General features: G+C 46.8%; 4 protein-coding genes across 5 annotated transcripts in view; 3 read left to right on the forward strand and 1 right to left on the reverse strand.

Moving 5' to 3' along the window:
• Positions 1-1,013: 1,013 nt before the first annotated feature.
• On the forward strand, positions 1,014-3,512 carry LOC120419879 (mpv17-like protein). The gene is made up of 4 exons (XM_039582743.2): positions 1,014-1,181; positions 2,565-2,723; positions 2,783-2,916; positions 2,974-3,512. Exons 2-4 carry the CDS (start codon positions 2,600-2,602, stop codon positions 3,334-3,336), a joined length of 621 nt encoding a protein of 206 aa, XP_039438677.1. The 5' UTR covers positions 1,014-1,181; positions 2,565-2,599; the 3' UTR covers positions 3,337-3,512.
• A 1,638-nt stretch (positions 3,513-5,150) lies between these two features.
• LOC120419880 (mpv17-like protein) lies at positions 5,151-15,521 on the forward strand. The gene is made up of 4 exons (XM_039582744.2): positions 5,151-6,169; positions 12,350-12,483; positions 12,544-12,675; positions 15,267-15,521. Exons 1-4 carry the CDS (start codon positions 6,037-6,039, stop codon positions 15,438-15,440), a joined length of 573 nt encoding a protein of 190 aa, XP_039438678.1. The 5' UTR covers positions 5,151-6,036; the 3' UTR covers positions 15,441-15,521.
• LOC120419878 (uncharacterized) lies at positions 15,508-16,558 on the reverse strand. Its single transcript, XM_039582741.2, has 3 exons — positions 16,403-16,558; positions 16,038-16,340; positions 15,508-15,978 (listed from the first exon to the last, which is right to left on the reverse strand). The coding sequence occupies exons 1-3, from the start codon at positions 16,478-16,480 to the stop codon at positions 15,508-15,510; spliced, it is 852 nt and encodes a 283-aa protein (XP_039438675.1). The 5' UTR covers positions 16,481-16,558.
• Positions 16,559-16,663: 105 nt separating this feature from the next.
• LOC120419903 (pre-mRNA-splicing factor ATP-dependent RNA helicase PRP16-like) overlaps positions 16,664-19,627 on the forward strand; it is a 60,516-nt gene continuing 57,552 nt past the window's right edge. For both annotated transcript variants that reach the window (XM_052706376.1, XM_039582770.2), the window contains exon 1: positions 16,664-19,615. In XM_052706376.1, the coding sequence (XP_052562336.1) occupies positions 16,756-19,615 (2,860 nt within the window). In that variant the 5' untranslated portion in view covers positions 16,664-16,755. The remainder of the gene's footprint in view (positions 19,616-19,627) is intronic.

The following is a 19,627-nucleotide window of genomic DNA, read 5'->3' on the forward strand; positions in this document are numbered from 1 at the left end:
ACGGCGCTCACGCGCACTATCAAAGCAAACGTTTGGTAGTGTGTGTGAACTCCATGTAAAAGGGGTGTCAAACTAAAAAGTTACCCCGTTCGTTTGACAACAGTTAGTGACAAACCATCAGGGTTTGAGTGTACTTCCAAAAATACAATGAATTCAAACGTTGTTTTCGGTGTGGAGATGTTATTTGACGTCTTTTATATGACCCTTGCCTTATAGTTGGTCTAAATCCAAGGGTTACACTAATTCTGCCCCCTGCCCCTACCAAGTGCTCAGTAATCATACTCACCTGCAGCCAAACAAACGGGACCACGCGACCGCTTCTTACACATTGAGTTGTTTCTATGTATTTTTAAATCTACATTCTAACATTCTATACATGCAAATAACTCGCATAAGTATTTGGAAGGTGTTAGCTCTGCCAAGCTTCGGTGACCCATTTCTACGCTGGCTAGCCGAGCGCGAGGTACTTCAGCTTTATCGACAAGCCCCGCCCTGAAGAACGTTTGGACCAATCGGATTCAAACGTTATTTAGAACTTCCGAACCCTTGTCAAGTGGACAAGGACCCAGCGCGTATATAGTAACAGTATTCCTAATTCCAGTCACAGCTCACCAATTCGCGATGGCCTAGTGGTTAGCATTTTTGCTTATCGATCCAAAGGAGGGGGGATCGAACCCCGACTCGAGCGACATTGATTTTTCGATCATGTTCACAGTTTCAAGATTTATATTTCCTATACTTTCTCGTTGGGAGCAGATGGGCATCGAACCCAAGACCATTCGCTTACAAAGCGAACACCGTAACCAGTCAGCCACGGCCGCTGAGATGTCTGGATAAAACTTTAAACCCAAAATTTAACTGTGGAATTGAAAAAAAATGTGATGTTTTCGTACACGTTCAAAACGTGCTCAAACATGAATACCGCGCTTACCCAATATTGTATAGATTCAACTCGTACAGTGACTAAACCGTTTGTAACACACAATCAGGCCAGGTCTGTGAAACGTGTTATATGTCTAAACAGTCTAAAAAGCACTGAGAGAGTTGTTAGGTTTTTACGTCACTGCTTCTGTGAAATAGTGTGATTTATATTAAAGTTCATACAATATTTTGCATTTTAACAACCAGAAGCAGTGTCCGTAACCAAGAACTATTCCGAATTTCCACCTTTACACTATTTGGTACGTTTTAAGAGTAGCAATTTAAGGACCTGCAAACTCATTTGCCAAAATCAAGGTCGAGGCTAACTTGTTTCCGTCACTTGTTATCAAGAGCAGCAAACATACCTGTGTGCGTTGGCTTACTACCACTGGTTTGAAACACGTGCGCGGGAAGTGTAAATAAGATCACGCTGTTTGCAGTGTTCATTCGAATGAACACACTTTGATGACTAGCAAATGTTATTACAAGAGTTCTAAACGACTGCAATTTGTAACCATGATTTGGAGAATGTCGAAAAAATACCAAAACCGTTTCATTAAAAATATATTACAAGAAATATGTAGTCTTAAAAATAATCAAAATAGCGGAAACGGGAGATCACATAAAGCTGTCAATCAAACGTTATCAATTTTGAAATGTTGGTTCATTCCATTCTTTGTACACATGTTTATTAAAGCAAGCCGTTATGGCCTATCTACAATCACTTAGCTTAGAAAATTTCACTTAGCTTAGGAATTTGAATCAATGGAAATGAATCTGAGTTTCTACAATGGTAAAGTAATCAAATTAGAAACTGACGTTTGGTTTGGAAAATTTCAAAATCTACGGTAAGTTGACGTTTCCATATCAAAGGTAAACAAACAACTGCATAGCAACGTATATCAGCCCAGCAAGTTTTCTAAGTTGATTGTGGATGATGAACGTAAGTTGCAGACTTTCCTAAGTAACTACTTTACTTTGATGTTCTAAGCTAAGTGATTGTAGATAGGCCATTAGTATTTCACCCACTTGATACAGTCCAGACTCGATTATCCGAAGGCTTTTGAATTTTTTTAACTTCGGATAATCGAATCACGAAAAACATTTTTTTTCTTTGTCTTTTTTTTATTGTCGAGCTTAATCTAAATTCAAGATGGTGACATATATTGGCAGTGACGAAATATTGAAAAAAAAATGCATTTTATTATTTAATAGGCAATAAACTACTAAAATGGGGTCGCAGAACTCGAATTTGATGTTTAAAACAAGAAAAAAAGTTTTTTTTTTCTTCGTGATTCGATTATTCGAAGTCCCATATAAACCTTCGGATAATTGAGGCTTCGGATAGTCGAGTCTGGACTGTAACAACAAAATGTATCTCACTGAGGGTGAGGACAGTTTTTTGAAAGAATGAGAGTCCATTTTATATGGAGACCGCTAAAGTTATAGGTAAAACAATCAGGCAAACTTTATACAACAAAAATTAAAAGAAGTGTTTTCGTACAAGAAATTGTCGTTCAATTTTATACCTAAACTCCCAAACTCGAGAAAAATAGGGAATTTGTATGGAAATTTCCTCTTTATCTGAAGCTTGGGAGTTTAGGTGTTAACCTAAAATTTTATTTTATTTTTGTTTCTTTCAGATTTACCATCGATATCTGCTTTAAACAAAATCGAAATGAGTCTCTCAGTTGTGAAGAGCGTATTCCGCAATCACCCAATAGTGAAAGGCATGGTAACGTACAGTATTTTATGGCCAACGGGCAGCATCATTCAGCAAACAATGGACGGGAAAAACTGGCGTAAGTCATTTGTATGATTGCAATTGCAATTTTAAAATATTTTATTTTACCTTCGTCAGGCACATACAACTACCGCCAGAGTTTGAACTTTGCAATATTTGGAACATTTTTCGTGGCTCCCTCATTGTACGGATGGGTAAAACTTTCCAGCCAAATGTGGCCCTCAATGAATCTTAAATCGGGAATTACCAAAGTAACATCAATTTGACTCAATGAAAAACATTCAAATAACACTTTTTATTTTTCTTAGGCAATTGTGGAACAATTCAGCTATGGTCCTTTGGCCGGAACGAGTTTCTTCTTTGGGATGAGTTTACTAGAGCAGAAAACTACGAAAGAGGCGGTCCAGGAAGTGAAGGATAAATTTCCGGATACGTATAAGGTTGGAGTCTGCGTTTGGCCAATCATTCAAACGATCAACTTCACACTGATAGCCGAACACAACCGGGTTCCATTCGTGAGCATTTGCAGTTTACTTTGGACAACATTCCTGGCTTATATGAAGCAAAGACCCGAGCACAGCTCGGAAGACGACATCGTTGCGGATGGAGTGACAATGGGATCCCCAAAAACGATAGAAATTGAAGTGCAACGAAAGCTGGCAGCACTCTAATCTTTGCTAGAAGGATTCAAATGTGGACGTGTTTAACCAAAGAGTGAAGTGTATTTATTGTAGAACAAATTGTATTTAAAGGCATTCTGTAAGGAAATCAGACTAGTGAAATTTATATTTGATTTGTTAAGTGTTTAATGTAGAATTGCTGACAATAAATAGCAGCCCAACCTAGACGAGCACAAACAGTTAGTGATTAAATTTGAAAATTGTGCTATTTTGTAACTAACATTCCAATAACTCCCTTCAGATATAATCGATTGGGATGCTTCATCTTTCATTTCGGTAAACACTAGGGTGACAAGAAAAAAATTAAATTTTGAAAAATCTGGCTCGAATCTTTAGGCAATTATAAGTAACTATGCCGATTTTGAGCCAAATCGGTTAAAGTTAAGGGGTCGCTTATGGGGAAAATCGCTAAAAAATGTGGCAGCAAATGGTCTCCCCCAAAATTGTCCAAGTGTGAGATTCTTGTAGGAAATTTAATTTCCTACAATTTTGTCCAAGGCTGCAAGAAGATCCGAGTTAATACTGATGAGTTATTAGCAATGCGATGAGAAGAAATCGGCTTATATACTTGAAAGAATATAAGGGGTACATATGAAGCATATATGAAACTACGTCTCACTAAAAAACACCAAAAATCAGGATCAACTCGGATCGTTTTGCACCCTTCGACAAAGTTGTAGGAAATTGAATTTTCTACAAGAATCTCACACTTGGACAATTTTGGGCGAGACTCGCGCCACCTGACAGAAAAATACTAAAGCGATGTTTTTCTGCATACATTTTTGAGATTTTCCCCGTATAAATTTCAACGATAAAAAGAGATCTCTTAACCTTAAACGATTTGGCTCAAAATTTTCACCGATACTTCTGGAGTTTTTTTTTTTTTTTTTTGAAGGGTCCAATAAACCAAATTTTCATTTTTTTTTGCTTTTTGGGTGTTTTTTAATACCCCTGACCACGAAATTGAAACTCGTCTGAAAAACCTGTATCATTTTCCCAATCAAAACGGTGGCGCCGCGTGGTGGTAGCTGCCCTGTTTATTACACTGTGAAATTATCCATAGAGATATCCACGCGCGAGAGTGTATTAGTTTGTAACAAAATGTACACGCAGACATAGGCAAATCGAGTAGAATGATTCGTCTGTCAAAATCAGCTGTGTCCTTTGTTATACCACGACCACGTGGTAAACAGCTGTTTTTTACAGACGATTGGTCTACTCGATTTGCCTATGTCTGCGTAAAAATAGTGTAAACAAAATCAGCTGCTTGGAATTCAGCCAATCACAATCGATCAAAACCAAAACAATACTTTAAATACAAATACTAACACAGAATCGTGGTGTGCGTGAGAGAAACCGTGGAGATCTCTATGGCAAATCCAAGGAACCAAAAGGTGACAACAGAAATGTCCGCCCAAAAGGGGTGCTGCAAAAAAAAACTATTTATTTTTAAAAAAATTCCCAACAAATCAGCAACGAATTACAAGTTTGATGGTCGAACTAAGTTGGTTTTGTTATTTGTTTTTGCAAAACCGCATATTATTTAACAAAAGTGCCACAAATATTCGTAACTACCTTTTGCCTCTTGGTGGCGCTTTGTGTTAGTATGTGTGTGGTCGATATTTGCGGACGTGCACGCAGAACACAGAACAGTGAGAACTAGCGAAAATGCCTCACTTTCTTCTGATACAAGTCGCCATATTGAAATTGCTTGAAGATTCATACCCGTGCCCTGACTCAAGGCGGTTTCAAAAACACCCAAAAAGCAAAAAATGAAAATTTGGTTTATTGGACCTTCTAAAAAAAACTCAAGACTTATTTTTTGCCTAAGGATTCGATTTTTTTATTGTCACCCTAGTAAACACTTACTGAAATTCGGTATTGCAGTTCATTAATGTTCATCGTACAACCGAAATTCGGTAAAATTTTGTTCATTTTGACAAATGGTTTACCGATCTAAATTTTACCGATTTTTGAACTATCGAATTCGGTAAAAAAATTCAAGTGTGTAAGTTACATTTTGTGTCCCGATTTGTTCTACTTCTCGTTGATTGGTGAGGTCGATGCGAGATGGGTATGCTTTCCTCGTGGACTTGCTCTTAAATACACTTTTTTTTTGTAGATTTTAAATAATATTACAAAATCAACCGGCCAAATGTTGCGGGTTTTGTTCCACAAGCAGAAGATTCGGGGATCAAATACCGGTCAGTTGCCTTGAAATTTGGAATAAGGAATTGAGCGTAAAATATGAACAAAATTAGACAATTGTTAGATTTCTGAATAAAGCTGACATTTTCAAACGCTCATATTTTAAATGTTGGCTGTAAATTAATGTTTACCACCTTTAACAAAAATTCCATAATAACAGATATCTAGGTTAGATAGTTCTAAACCACCATTTTTTCAGAAAGCAGGTTTCATTGTCCAAATTCATCTGCACACAAACCATCTCATAGCTTAACCGATCTCAATCCGCATGTGCAGAAAGTAAACTACCACGTTCAGCGGAGATCAACGCTTCGCGCAAACAACATCGGTTGGATAGTTTAGTACTAAACGCGACGAGCAGGCGTGCGCTGCTTGCTTCCGAAAATTGAAATTTCCTCAACGAATTACTCATCCTTGAGAGATTTTTGGCGCACAGGAAGTTTTTACGTAATAAATATTATTCGAACATTTTCATAACGCACAATGCTGCGGTTGATGTTTAGTCGGGCCCAAGTGTTCCTCAACCGGTATCCAGTGGCTCGGGGGATGGTCACGTACAGTTTCCTATGGCCCACCGGATGTCTCATTCAGCAGTCTCTCGTCGGAACGCACTGGAGTACGTGGTGAAGTTTGCAAAAAATCGAATCGAAAGTGATCAGGAAAATTCTGTCAGCTGTGAAGCAATACTGTTTGGGTAGAACCCACGCAGTGTGTACTATTTTGATTAAATCCCCTTAAGCGTATACAGTCCACTTCCCAACACAACATTACACACACACTGACACAGAAAAAGGCCCAGTAAATGTCACTTCCCCAAAAAACTTCCGTTAGGAGCGATCATTCTCGAACAAGCAGAATAAAGAACAACACGTTGTTAGAGTTCGTCGCGACTTTTATTTATTTCGTTTCGACCGCAAACATTTATGGTCCTTCGCGAACCGAATAAGTTGAACCGTGCGATTTCCCGATGGAATCGATTACCGCGAAACGGAATTCTCTCTTTGCGAAAGTGAAACGCGAACTCGAAACCGCGGAACGAGTGAAGACGCAAAACCCCTCACTATCTGAGGTCCGGGAGCGTCTGGTGCGCCTCGAGGCGCTGGGGAGCAGTTTCTTCGACGTCCAGGACCAGTTCGAGGACGGAACCTCAGCGACCACCTTGGAAAACCTAGTCTCGGTCTTCGACTACCGGAAGGAGTTTGAAGATCGGTACTATGCAGCGAAGGCGATCTACGCTGCCCTCGACGAAGGTTCCGGCGCCAGCGATCGATCGTTCGCTGAGCCGGCGAACAACCTGAAAACTGCGGTAGCGGCGCTGTTGGAAACGCAACGAGCGCTCCTGTCCAACCAAGCGGCCCACGCAGCCCAGCTGAACCAGATTCAGCAGGGAAACCCTCCTCCAGTAGGACAACCAGCTCAAGCACAACCGGATCCCTTCATCAACGTCCGGCTTCCTCCAATCAACATCCCGAAGTACGCGGGAGTCCGGAAAGAATGGCTTTCGTTCAAGGACCTGTTCGTCAGCACCATCCACAGCAAGGAGTCGCTGCGGCCGTCGCAGAAGCTGCAGTACTTGAAGTCGCTGCTGGAGGGCGACGCAGCATCCCAAATCAGCTCATTCGGCATCTCGGATGACAACTACCCGCTGGCGTGGGACAAGCTGCTGAGGAAGTACGACCAGAAGAAGTACACCGTGTTCGCGCTGGTGAAGGAGTTCCTGGATCAACCTGTCGTGTCAGACGCAACCGCTGGCAACCTCCAGAAGCTGGTCACGACCTCGGACGAGGTGGTTCGGCAGCTCGACGTCTTGGGCGAGCAGTACCAGTCGCGGGACCCCTGGCTGATCCAGCTGCTCCTGGAGAAGATCGACGAGGAGACGCAGGCGCTTTGGGCGCAAAAACTCGTCACTTTGGAGAACCCGAGCCTCACGGACTTCCTGAAGTTCCTTGAGGACCGGTGCGACGCCATCGAAACCTGCTCATCATTCACACGAAAGTGCACCTTGAGTGGAGCGGGAGCGAAGAAGGAGATACGAAAGCAGCCGGCCAAGCCAGCTGAGAAGAAGGTGCAGAGCTACGTCGCAACACCGCAGCCCTGCCCAAAGTGTTCCAAAGAGCACTTGCTGTTCCTGTGCGATGCGTTCAAGGCGTCCAGCGTCGCCGACCGTCGGGAGTTGGTGCAGAAGTCCAGACTTTGCTTCAACTGCCTGAGGACGTCGCACACGGCAAAAACCTGTTCCTCGAAGCACACCTGCAAGACTGATGGATGCAACCAGCGTCATCATACGCTCCTCTGTCAGCACGGCGGCAGACAGGCAGCTACCGCAGGGCTTCCGGGTCAACAGATAGCAGCGATGCCGGTCCAGCAACCGGCCATGGAAGCTCAACCCACGGTTTCGAGTTTCAAGGCGGAGGTCACCAGTGATCCAGCCGTCAAGATCACCGTTCTACCCACTGCGCTCGTCAAGCTGCGCGGTAAGAATGGTGTCTTCCACACTGCTAGGGCGATGATAGACTCGTGCTCTGGCGCGTCGCTGATAAGCGAGGCCTGCATGACGCGACTCGGGATCAGCCGGAGCAACGCGCGGTTCCCAGTAACCGGAGTTGCCGGGACACAAGCAGGAACCACCCGGGGAATGGCGCTGCTGGAGATTGCACCCCGTTTCAGCGACGAAGTGGTGATGAAGACGCAGGCGTACGTGCTTGAAGTGTTGGCTCCCCCCACACCGTGCCAAAGCTTCAAGCCCAAGCAATTGGAACTACTCCGAGGGCTCCAGCTAGCCGATCCGGAGTACTACAAAGCGGGACCGGTAGACGTCATCCTAGGCGCCGAGCTGTTCCTGCCGATTCTACAAGCGGGCCAGGTTACAGACGAGGACGGTCTACCCGTGGCCCAAAAGTCATCGCTCGGCTGGCTCGTCGCCGGCAAGTTCGGTGGTGAAACAATGCTGCAAACAAATCTGGTGTCCTTCGCGGTGCAGCTAGATGTCAACATCGACCAGACGCTGCGCAAGTTTTGGGAAACCGAGGAAGTGCCTGCGGCCAAGGTACTCACCGCCGACGAGAAGCGCGCTGTTGACATCTTCAACATGACCACCAGGCGCAACGACGAGGGCCGATTCGTGGTTCGGCTCCCCTTCGACGACTCCAAGCCGGCATTGGGCGACTCGCTCGGTGCGGCACTCAGAAGGCTGCATGCGATGGAGCGGAAGTTCCTCTCGAATCCGCCGTTCAAGCAAGCCTACCGCAACTTCATGTCCGAGTACCAGCAACTGGGACACATGGAGCTCATCCCGCAATCCGAAGTCGACAAGCACCCCAGCGAGTGCTTCTATTTGCCTCACCACGCAGTCCAGAAGGAGGACAGTTCAACAACGAAGTTGCGTGTCGTCTTCGATGGCTCGTGCAGAACCAGTTCTGGCGTGTCGTTGAACGACCGGTTGCTGATTGGTCCAAACAACAACGAAGACCTGTACGACGTCTACTGCCGCTTCCGCACCTACCCCGTGGTCTTCGTGAGCGACATCGAGAAGATGTACAGGCAAGTACGGGTGGACAAGCAGGACACGGACTTCCAACGGATCGTCTGGCGCGATGATCCCGACCAACCGGTGCAGCACTACCGTCTGACGACGGTGACGTACGGCACTTCAAGCGCAGCCTACTTAGCGACCGAGTCTCTCCGACAAGCGGCCCGAGACAACGCTGAGAAGCACCCCGTAGCAGCTGACAGGATCCTCAAAGGGTTCTACGTGGACGACCTGATGTCCGGCGCCGACACAGTCGAAGAAGCTCAAGAGCTAGCTGGCCAGATCACAACCATCCTGGGCGAAGCTGGATTCGTCCTCCGAAAGTGGTCCTCCAACGCACCCGAGCTGCTGGAGAACATCGCAGACAGCCGACAGGGACCAGTTCCTGTTGAGTTCACGAACGTGACAGCGTCGGTCAAGGCACTTGGGATTCACTGGTCTCCAACTAGTGACTGGTTCGAGTTCAAGGTCAACCTGGACATCAACAGCCCGAACACGAAGCGTCAACTCCTCTCCGACGCATCCAGGCTATTCGACCCGTTCGGATGGCTCGCTCCAGTGATCGTCAAGATCAAAATCATCTTCCAACTGCTGTGGCTGTACGACTTGCTGTGGGACGACCCGCTGCCACCCCTTCCCGAAGCAGATTGGAACACCATCAAGCAAACGCTTCATCTGCTGGAGCGGATTCGCGTGCCCCGCCGAATTCCAGCCTTCAACGGCAAGTTGCAGCTGCTCGGATTCTCGGACGCCTCGGAGTCGGCGTACTCTGCGGTTGTCTACGGCCGGTCTGCGGACCGCAACGGGAAAATCCACATCGTGCTGATTTGCGCTAAAACCAAGGTTGCGCCAATTCAGCAGATCTGCGTCCCAAAGCTCGAACTCAACGGTTCCTGGCTGCTGGCCGCCCTGATGAAGCGAGTCTCCCTCGCTTTGTGCCATCTCGAGCTGCAACACTTTGCCTTCACGGACTCGGCAATCGTACTGGAATGGTTGTCGGCACACCCTCGCAAGTGGAAGACTTTCGTCGCCAATCGAACGTCAGCGATCCTGGACTTCCTGCCCAGGAGCATGTGGCACCATGTGTCATCGAAGGACAACCCGGCCGACTGTGCGTCGCGAGGGATCTCGCCGCTCGAGCTGCTCAACCATCCGCTGTGGTGGGACTCCCCTTACTGGGCTCACTGCGAGCAGTCGTTCTTGGAACACTGCGCAGCACCAGCACCGAAGGCACCACCCCTCGAAGAACGACAAATTCGCACATTCTGTCTGGAGATTGGCTCCCCGCGTAGCAACTTCACCCTGGAGCGCTACCTTCTCGATCGGTTCTCCTCGCTACGCCGCTGCACTCGGACACTGGCGACGATCCGACGGTTCCTGTTCAACCTGGCGCGACCGAAGGTGGAACGTTTAACCGGACCGCTGACACCGGTGGAACTCAAGGTAGCTGGTCTACAACTCGTGCGACTAGCACAACACGAAGCATTTGCGAAGGAGATTGCCTGCCTGCGCAAATCGACCGAGGTTTTCAACAAGAGCAAGCTGCGCCCGCTCTTTCCGTTCATCGACCGAGACGGAACACTTCGTGTCGGAGGAAGGCTGCAGAACGCCGACATCCCCTACGACATGAGACACCCGCCCATTCTGCCGCATCAGCACCGACTGACAACACTTGTCATTCAAGACCTTCACCTGGACAACCTACACGCAGGGCCTACCTTGGTGATCTCAACCCTCAACCAGCGTTTTTGGGTGATGGGATGCCAGACGGTCGTGCGACAGCAACTGCTAAAGTGCGTCCGCTGTTGCCGAATGAAAGCCAGAACCGCTCAGCAGCTGATGGGAAGTCTTCCCGCGGTACGAACAACACCGGCCAGAGCATTCGTCCACGTCGGAGTCGACTACGCAGGCCCAATCCTCGTCAAGAGCGGCAACCCAAGGAAACCACACGTGACAAAGGGCTACATCGCAGTGTTCGTATGTCTCTGTACGAAAGCTGTGCACTTGGAAGTCGCCGGTGACCTGTCTACGAAGGCCTTCTTCGGTGCACTCAAACGGTTCATCGCCAGAAGGGGACTGTGCACCGAGATATGGTCCGACAACGGGACGAACTTCGTCGGAGCCGATCGGCAGATGCAGGAGTTTTTCGTAACCGACGAGTTCAAGCAACAAGCCGCCCACTTCGCTGCAAATATTGGGATCAAGTGGACCTTCATTCCGCCTTCCGCACCCCACATGGGAGGATTGTGGGAAGCAGCGGTCAAGAGTGCGAAGACCCACCTGCGCAAGGTCCTGGGAAACGAGTCAGCCACCTACGAAGAACTCTACACCATCCTGACGCAAATCGAGGCCTGCCTCAACTCGCGCCCACTTTGCGCCATCTCCAACTCTCCCGATAGCTGCGAGGCCCTCACCCCCGGACACTTCATCATCCAACAGCCGATGAACCTCCTGCCGGAACCCAGCGTTTCGGACGTACCGCGTAACCGACTGGACAACTGGCAGCTCGTCAAGCAGAAGGTGGAAGAAATCTGGACGCGTTGGCGCAACGAGTACGTGACGTCGCTGCAACCGCGCAGCAAGTGGCAATCAGAGATCGACAACCTGCAGGTCAACCGCTTGGTGCTGGTCAAGAACGAGAACACCCCGCCGGCCCAGTGGGAGTTGGCCAGAGTAGTTGCGACACACCCGGATCGCAATGGCATCGTGCGGACCGTCACGCTGCGCAGAGGAACAACGGAGTACCAGAGACCGATCCAGAAGTTGGTTCCACTACCGACTGATTGAGGCTACTGCCTCAAGGTGGGGAGGATGTTTGGGTAGAACCCACGCAGTGTGTACTATTTTGATTAAATCCCCTTAAGCGTATACAGTCCACTTCCCAACACAACATTACACACACACTGACACAGAAAAAGGCCCAGTAAATGTCACTTCCCCAAAAAACTTCCGTTAGGAGCGATCATTCTCGAACAAGCAGAATAAAGAACAACACGTTGTTAGAGTTCGTCGCGACTTTTATTTATTTCGTTTCGACCGCAAACAAATACTAATCGTGACGTTAAAAGGCCGTCGTGACAGTGAACTTGGCCGCGCGCCAACACTTGACCCCGTTGGTGCAACGCTCGCGGAATGTACTTCCCTCGTTTTTTTCGCGATCGCGTGCAACAACTTGTGTTTACTAAGGGGCGGCCGGCGTCCTTTGAACACCTTGGCCAAAGAGACTTTCATGAATGAATCAATTTATTTCCTTTGTTTCGTGTACAGGGGACTACGACTGGACGAAATGCTTTCGGTTTTTCGTGTATGGAGGATTCATCGTTGCGCCCTCACTTTACTGTTGGATTCGGCTGGCCTCCATGATGTGGCCCGCCCAAACGCTCCGATCGGCGATAGCGAAGGTTGAATTTGGTGCAACAGATGAAATCAAATAAATCTCTAACTTAATCCTTTGATCGTAGGCAGTTACCGAGCAAATTAGTTATACACCGTTGGCGATGAGCCTTTTCTACTTTAGTATGAGCTTGCTCGAGTCCAAAACGGTTAAGGAATCGTTCGCCGAAGTCAAAGCCAAAGTGCCACCAACGTACAAGGTAAGGGATATAGGATAGGGAAAGTTCGAAAAGTTTTAGTGATGTTAGTATTAAGAGGAAAGAAACTGATTTTTAAATTAAATTCCCAAAAAAAAACTCTTTATAAACCTGATAATGAAAAAAAGTATAAACAAGAAGGCTTTATTTCCATTTCTGACAGAAAAAGAATAAAAAATGACTTCACTTCGTTTTGCAACAAGGCATCATGAACTTTTAGCGAACGAAAGCGAGTGAAAATAAAATTTCCCACCATTTTAAATCAGAACATTTGTAATTTGAAAAGGAGTTTTGTTTTATTTTCTTTAATATTAAACTAAGAAAAGATTTTGTTTTGGTGGATCTTGGACTGGTCCGACGACGCAGGATCGAGGAGAAAAGAAAACACACCGGATTAACTCTAACTAAACTAAATCGCTTTTATTTCCGTCCGATCTGTTCTGTTGTTTGTTTGCGACTTAACTTCTGTCACGGCGCACGCCGGGAACTGTCAAATGCACAGGGGTGTGCATTGCCAGTTGGGAGAATAGGGATGGTCAACCGGAACAGATTTAAACAAGTTTTATTGAATATGGATTATCTTTTATTGATAAAAAAAAGAGACATTCGTATTGGCCTAACATTTTTCAAAGTGTACTAAATTTTTGTGGTCCTGATCATAATTTGCAATGATCAGGACTACAATTTGCTAAAGACTCCAAATCGATTAGAAAATCCTTTTTTGTATGGACAATTATTGTCTACATGGGGGGAGGAGGGTAGGGGGGGGGAGGGTGGTTGAGATTTTTAAAAAGTATCCACCTGGTTCATGGATGGTCCCCAACTTCCAAAATTATGGCTTTGGATTAACGAAAACGCAGAGAATCGATGATGGCAACTTTGAAGACGGTTTCCTGTGGGTGAACCAAAAATCAAAAAAAAAAATATATTAAAGAGTTAGAATTGAACTAATTTCACAAATTTCCTTGAACTTTAATTTTCGCCCAGAACACATTTTGTATTAACGCATCGATGGAATGAACCAGAAACAAATATTCCGTCTTGTCTGGTCAACATGATCAAACTGGCATCACTGCGTTCAACCTATCTTGAAACTAGTCTCACTGAGCACCTTGAAGTATGTTTATGATGTTTGTTTGTTTATTTGAGGCAACTTTAATATTTCAAGTGTAATTATAAGGTAAAAACGTTACTTAATCCACCCTTAGGTGGTTGGTGCCTTCCTCTCATTCAAAGGGTAATGCTATCCAAAATAGACACGCTCGTAGGAAGGTCTTTAAATTACCTATCCAAAGATAGGTCGCATGATATATTTGGAATACGTTTTCATCTAAATATCTGAGAACTAGCCTCCAAAAAGTGTATAAATAACTCTTAAGTGCTTATAACTTTTGATAGGATTGTCAGATCTTCAATGTTTTGAACGCGTTGGAAAGGTCTTTTGATTACCTGTTCAACGACGGGTTGCATGATAGATCCGGACAACGTTTTCATCGTGATATCTGAGATCCGGCTTCCAAAAAGTGCATAAATAACACTTAATTGCTAATAACTTTTGATAGGGTTGTCAGATCTTCATTGTATTGGTCGCGTTGGAAAGGTCTTTTAAATACCTTTCTAAAAATGTATAACATGCTGGGGTTTCTTACAAAAACCACCCTTTTTACAATCTTCCGGACTTTAGTCAAAATCGTTTTTTAGCATAACTTTTGAAGTACTTTACTAAACTTCATAATTTTCAATAGGGACTTATGGGACCCCAAGACGAATCGAATGAGACCAAAACGGTCCAAATCGGTTAAGCCAGTGCTGAGATAATCGAGTGCATATTTTTTGTGCACAGACCCACATCCCTACACACACACACACACACACACACACACACACACACACACACACACACACACACACACACACACACACACACACACACACACACACACACACACACACAGACATTTGCTCAGAATTCGATTCTGAGTCGATAGGTATACATGAAGGTGGGTCTAGGAGGTCTAATTGAGAAGTTCAGTTTTCGAGTGATTTTATAGCCTTTCCTCAGTAAGGTGAGGAAGGCAAAAATGAATATTTTTGAAATTCATTACGACTAACCTCGACTAACCTACAGCTCAGCCATGCTGGAAAATTCTAAATTTATTAAAAAGGATGTAGAAAATTTTCACACATATATTTTTTGAGAAATACATATTATTTTTGTTTCAAAGTGGCTGGACTAAAGGAGAAAAAAATAAATAAAAAGTATCATAAAACTGATTTTGAACATTGTTTAGTCTCTTTGTCAGGTTTGAACTTTAATACTTGAGCTTGAAATCAGTAACAAATAATCACAAAAAATATAGTAACCAAATTCTTAGCGCTTTCGACCCGTAAACAGAATTATGTTCTCTATGAGGCTATCCATAAAGTGGACACTTTTATGGAAATTGAGGTCCCTACTTTCTTCTATCCCCATGTGAACAAGTGTCCTTACAAACAAATGTTTGTAGCGTGTACTATCGCCACGCTTCAGAACAAGTCTACTGCCCCTTACACAACACACGAAACTCTACACAAGAATTCATCTTTCTTTTCAGGTTGCCATCTGCATCTGGCCTTTACTTCAGACGTTCAATTTTTCTGTTGTGCCGGAAAAGAACCGCGTTCCCTTTGTCAGCATGTGCAGTTTGCTGTGGACGATTTTTCTCGCCTACATGAAACAACTGGAGCTGGAAAAGCTCCAACAGAGCAAGTCGCTTATTCCAAAGTAACGTTTTAATGTTTTTAGGTTTTGTATGAATAGTTTGTAAACTTACGTAATTATGTCTAATAAAACGTTCACGACTCATTCAGCACCGACGAACTGCCTTTGATGATCACCTTCCGGACTTTGATTTCGTCTAGTTTTGTGAGGAGTTCGGTAATTGCTTCCGTTGAGGCAGCCGGCAGTATTCCGGATTTCATCGTACGCTGACCGACGGACATTCGATACTGGAGCGATTGGTCAATGAACAGGTATTTGCGGACATTCATCGAGTCTTTGCTGAATTCGGTGAAGGCGATGAATGTCCTGTCTAGGTCCCGGTGGATTCCCCAGAGGGTCGACGGAAGTTCGACTTCGTACACTTCGTCGAATAGCGTTTCGAAATCCGGGTGGGCCAGTACTTCTATAACGATGTTGTGCTCTACGGCGTGACCTTCGATGCTTCCGTTGATCTTGTGAACCGCAGATTCTACCACGCTTGAGTCCGAGGAAGAATGAGGCACTTGTGCGATTGGTTCGACCTCAGGGTCTTCCTTTTTGGTACGCTGGTAAAACAAAATCAAAATAGAATTACAAATAATCTTGACAATGCAAATCTCAAAACCTTTGCCGGTCCCGCACCACCCTCAGCCCCGTCACGTGTTTTCCGCCTAACAGGTTTCTTGGGCTGGGCCTCCGTTTCCGCAATCTTGGCCAACATTTCCTGGTGGTCGTACACCGGAACTGTCCTCGGTTTCAGCGTTGGTTTGTCCCGCAGAATGACCTCCTTTTGACCGTTAATCGTGTGCTGCCAAAAGCGAACAATGTCTTGCTCGCGAAAGTGTTTTTCGCACACCCGGTCGTGCTGCTTTAGTTGACGATGGTGCTGTGGGAGGATTTCCTGCCACTGGCGGAACAAGTCCGGGTCCTGGGTGGGGCAAAGGATGAGTTTATAAGGTTTTTGTTTCTGGTTAGCTGAGGCAAACTTACCTTCCAAGGAACCACAAACATTGCCCTTGAGGTATTTTTGCTTAGGGCATCGCATTTGTTAACAAAACAGTTTCGCATTATTGCAAAAGTTTATTTTCGAACTGAAATAAATTAAATTCAGTTTGTTTATGTTTTGGGTTGTACGCTCAGCAGAAAATGCCTAAATAAATAATAAGTACACTCTTGTTTGAAATACTTATCTTGTTGGGTTAAAAAAAAAACAAAATATTGCTCAAACCCAATTAACGTGTGAATCTGTCATCGCGTGTTTTGATTGTGACGGAATCGTTTGCAAGTGTTTTTTCCTCGCAATGAATGTGTTTGAATAATTTTGCCAATAAAATAGTTTGAAAATGGACAAATTCTCCGACGTGTCCAAGCTGGAACCGAGCAGCAGCACCGTCGGCGGCCTCGTAATCAAAAAGAAGGACAAGGACAGCGATGTGTTCAAGAAACCGCGCGCCTCAATTTTGGGTCTGGATAAACTGGCCGCGGTCCAGCGGGCCCGCAAGCAGCAGGAAGCGGCCCGGCTCTCGTTTAAGGATTCGGACGGCGACGACATGGAGTACGGGGAATCATCAACGCCGCGCGTTGACCGCAGGAAGGAATCGTTTGCGAGTTCTAGTTCATCGTCTTCGAATGCGTCGAAAAAGTACCGCGAAAGTGCGGTCGAAACGCCGTCCTACACGGGTGGAGTGAGTGAGGTGGCGCGGAAGCGTCTGGACGAACGGTCCCGGGATGACCACGGGAAGGGTTTGTACGCGAGTTCAAAGTCGCAGAAGGAACGAGATCGTCGGGATGGGGACGATCGGGACGACGACCGGAAGCGGCACAAGTATTACTCAAAGAGTAGCCGCGGGGAATCCTCCCATAGGACGCCAGGACATTACAAGGATGAGCCGAGGACGCCGCGGAACGATCATCGGATGGATCCTTTCGGGTGGGAAGACGACGACGATCGGCAGCCGTCGACAAGCACGCGCAAGTCTTCGTGGGATTATCCGACGCCGAAGATTCCGAAGGGGTCGGAGTCGGTGCGGAGCAATCGGTCGGCGGTGAGTTCGTTTTCGTCGTCGTCGTCGTCGCGACGGAATAGGGAGGACGACACACCGCGACCAACGCCGGCTCACAAGTACAACAAATGGGCACCGGATCGGAAGGAGTCGGGCGCAACGCCGCGGACGGATCGGCGCGGAATGCCGTGGGAGAACGAGGAGGATAAGGATTTGTGGGAGAAGGAGCAGGTTCGGTTGGATCGGGAGTGGTACAGTATCGGGGAGGGCTACGACGAAGACAACAATCCGTTTTCGGGGACCAGTTCGGAGTATTTGCAGAAGCGCGAGGAACAGCTGGAGCAGCGCAGGATTAAGCGGATGTCCGCGCAGCAGCGACAAATCAACAAGGACAACGAGCTGTGGGAGAAGAATCGAATGCTCACGTCCGGCGTGGTCATGTCGATTAATTTCAACGAAGACTTTGACGAGGAGGCCGTTGAGCGTGTTCATTTGTTGGTTCATCACACGGTGCCACCGTTTTTGGACGGGAGAATCGTGTTCACCAAGCAACCAGAACCGGTAATTCCGGTAAAGGATGCCACTTCAGATATGGCGATGGTTGCGCGGAAAGGAAGTCTGCTGGTGAGGACGTACCGAGAGCAAAAGGAACGACGAAAGGCCCAGAAGAAGCACTGGGAGCTGGGAGGAACAAAGTTGGGCAACATTATGGGAGTGGAAAAGAAGAAAGACGACGATGATGCCAAGTATGATGCGGATACGGACACTGCTGACTACCGGAAGGATCAAAAGTTTGCCGAGCACATGCAAGCACAGGACGAGGGCGTGGATTTCACGAAGAAGCGACCGATTTACGAGCAACGCCGGTCGCTACCGGTGTTTGCCGTACGGCAGGAACTGTTGAACATCATCCGCGAAAACTCCGTGGTCATCATCGTGGGTGAAACCGGAAGTGGCAAGACGACACAACTCACGCAGTATCTGCACGAGGATGGTTATAGTCGACTGGGAATGATCGGCTGCACCCAGCCCAGGCGAGTGGCCGCAATGTCCGTGGCGAAACGTGTCTCGGACGAGATGAACACCAAACTTGGTCAGGACGTGGGCTATGCAATCCGTTTCGAAGATTGCACCTCGGAAAATACCGTCATTAAGTACATGACGGATGGTATTTTGCTGCGCGAAAGTTTGCGAGACAGCGATTTGGACGGATATTCCGCAGTCATCATGGACGAAGCTCACGAGCGGTCCCTGTCGACGGACGTGTTGTTTGGGCTGCTGCGCGATATCGTGGCCAGACGTCGAGATTTGAAACTCATCGTCACCTCCGCCACCATGGACGCTTCCAAGTTTTCCACCTTCTTCGGAAATGTCCCGACGTACACAATTCCCGGACGAACCTATCCGGTAGATGTGATGTTTAGCAAAAATGTCTGCGAAGATTACGTCGATTCGTCCGTCAAACAAGCGCTCCAAATCCACTTGCAAGGACTGGAAGGCGACATGCTTATCTTCATGCCCGGTCAGGAAGATATCGAGGTTACGTGCGAAGTCCTTACGGAACGGCTGGCGGAAATCGAAAACGCTCCGGAACTCTCAATCCTCCCAATCTACTCTCAACTGCCGTCCGATCTGCAGGCCAAAATTTTCCAAAGATCAGCCGAAGGCCTCCGCAAATGCATCGTGGCCACCAACATCGCCGAAACTTCACTCACTGTCGACGGAATCATCTTCGTAATCGATTCCGGCTACTGCAAGCTCAAGGTATACAACCCGCGCATCGGTATGGACGCCCTCCAGATCTACCCCATTTCGCAAGCCAACGCCAACCAGCGTTCCGGTCGTGCCGGCCGAACCGGTCCCGGACAAGCCTTCCGTCTCTACACCGAACGCCAGTACAAGGACGAACTGCTCGCGCTAACCGTGCCCGAAATCCAGCGTACCAACCTGGCGAACACGGTGCTGCTGCTGAAATCGCTCGGCGTGGCCGACTTGCTGCAGTTCCACTTTATGGACCCGCCCCCGCAGGACAACATCCTCAACTCGCTTTACCAGCTGTGGATTTTGGGCGCGCTCGATCACACCGGAGCGTTGACCTCGCTGGGACGGCAAATGGCCGAGTTTCCGCTCGATCCGCCCCAGTGCCAGATGCTGATCGTGGCCAACCAGATGGGCTGCAGTGCGGAGATTCTAATCATCGGTAAGTAATGCT

The sequence above is a fragment of the Culex pipiens genome, chromosome 1 (genome assembly GCF_016801865.2).
Source record: "Culex pipiens pallens isolate TS chromosome 1, TS_CPP_V2, whole genome shotgun sequence".
NCBI classification, from domain to species: domain Eukaryota; kingdom Metazoa; phylum Arthropoda; class Insecta; order Diptera; family Culicidae; genus Culex; species Culex pipiens.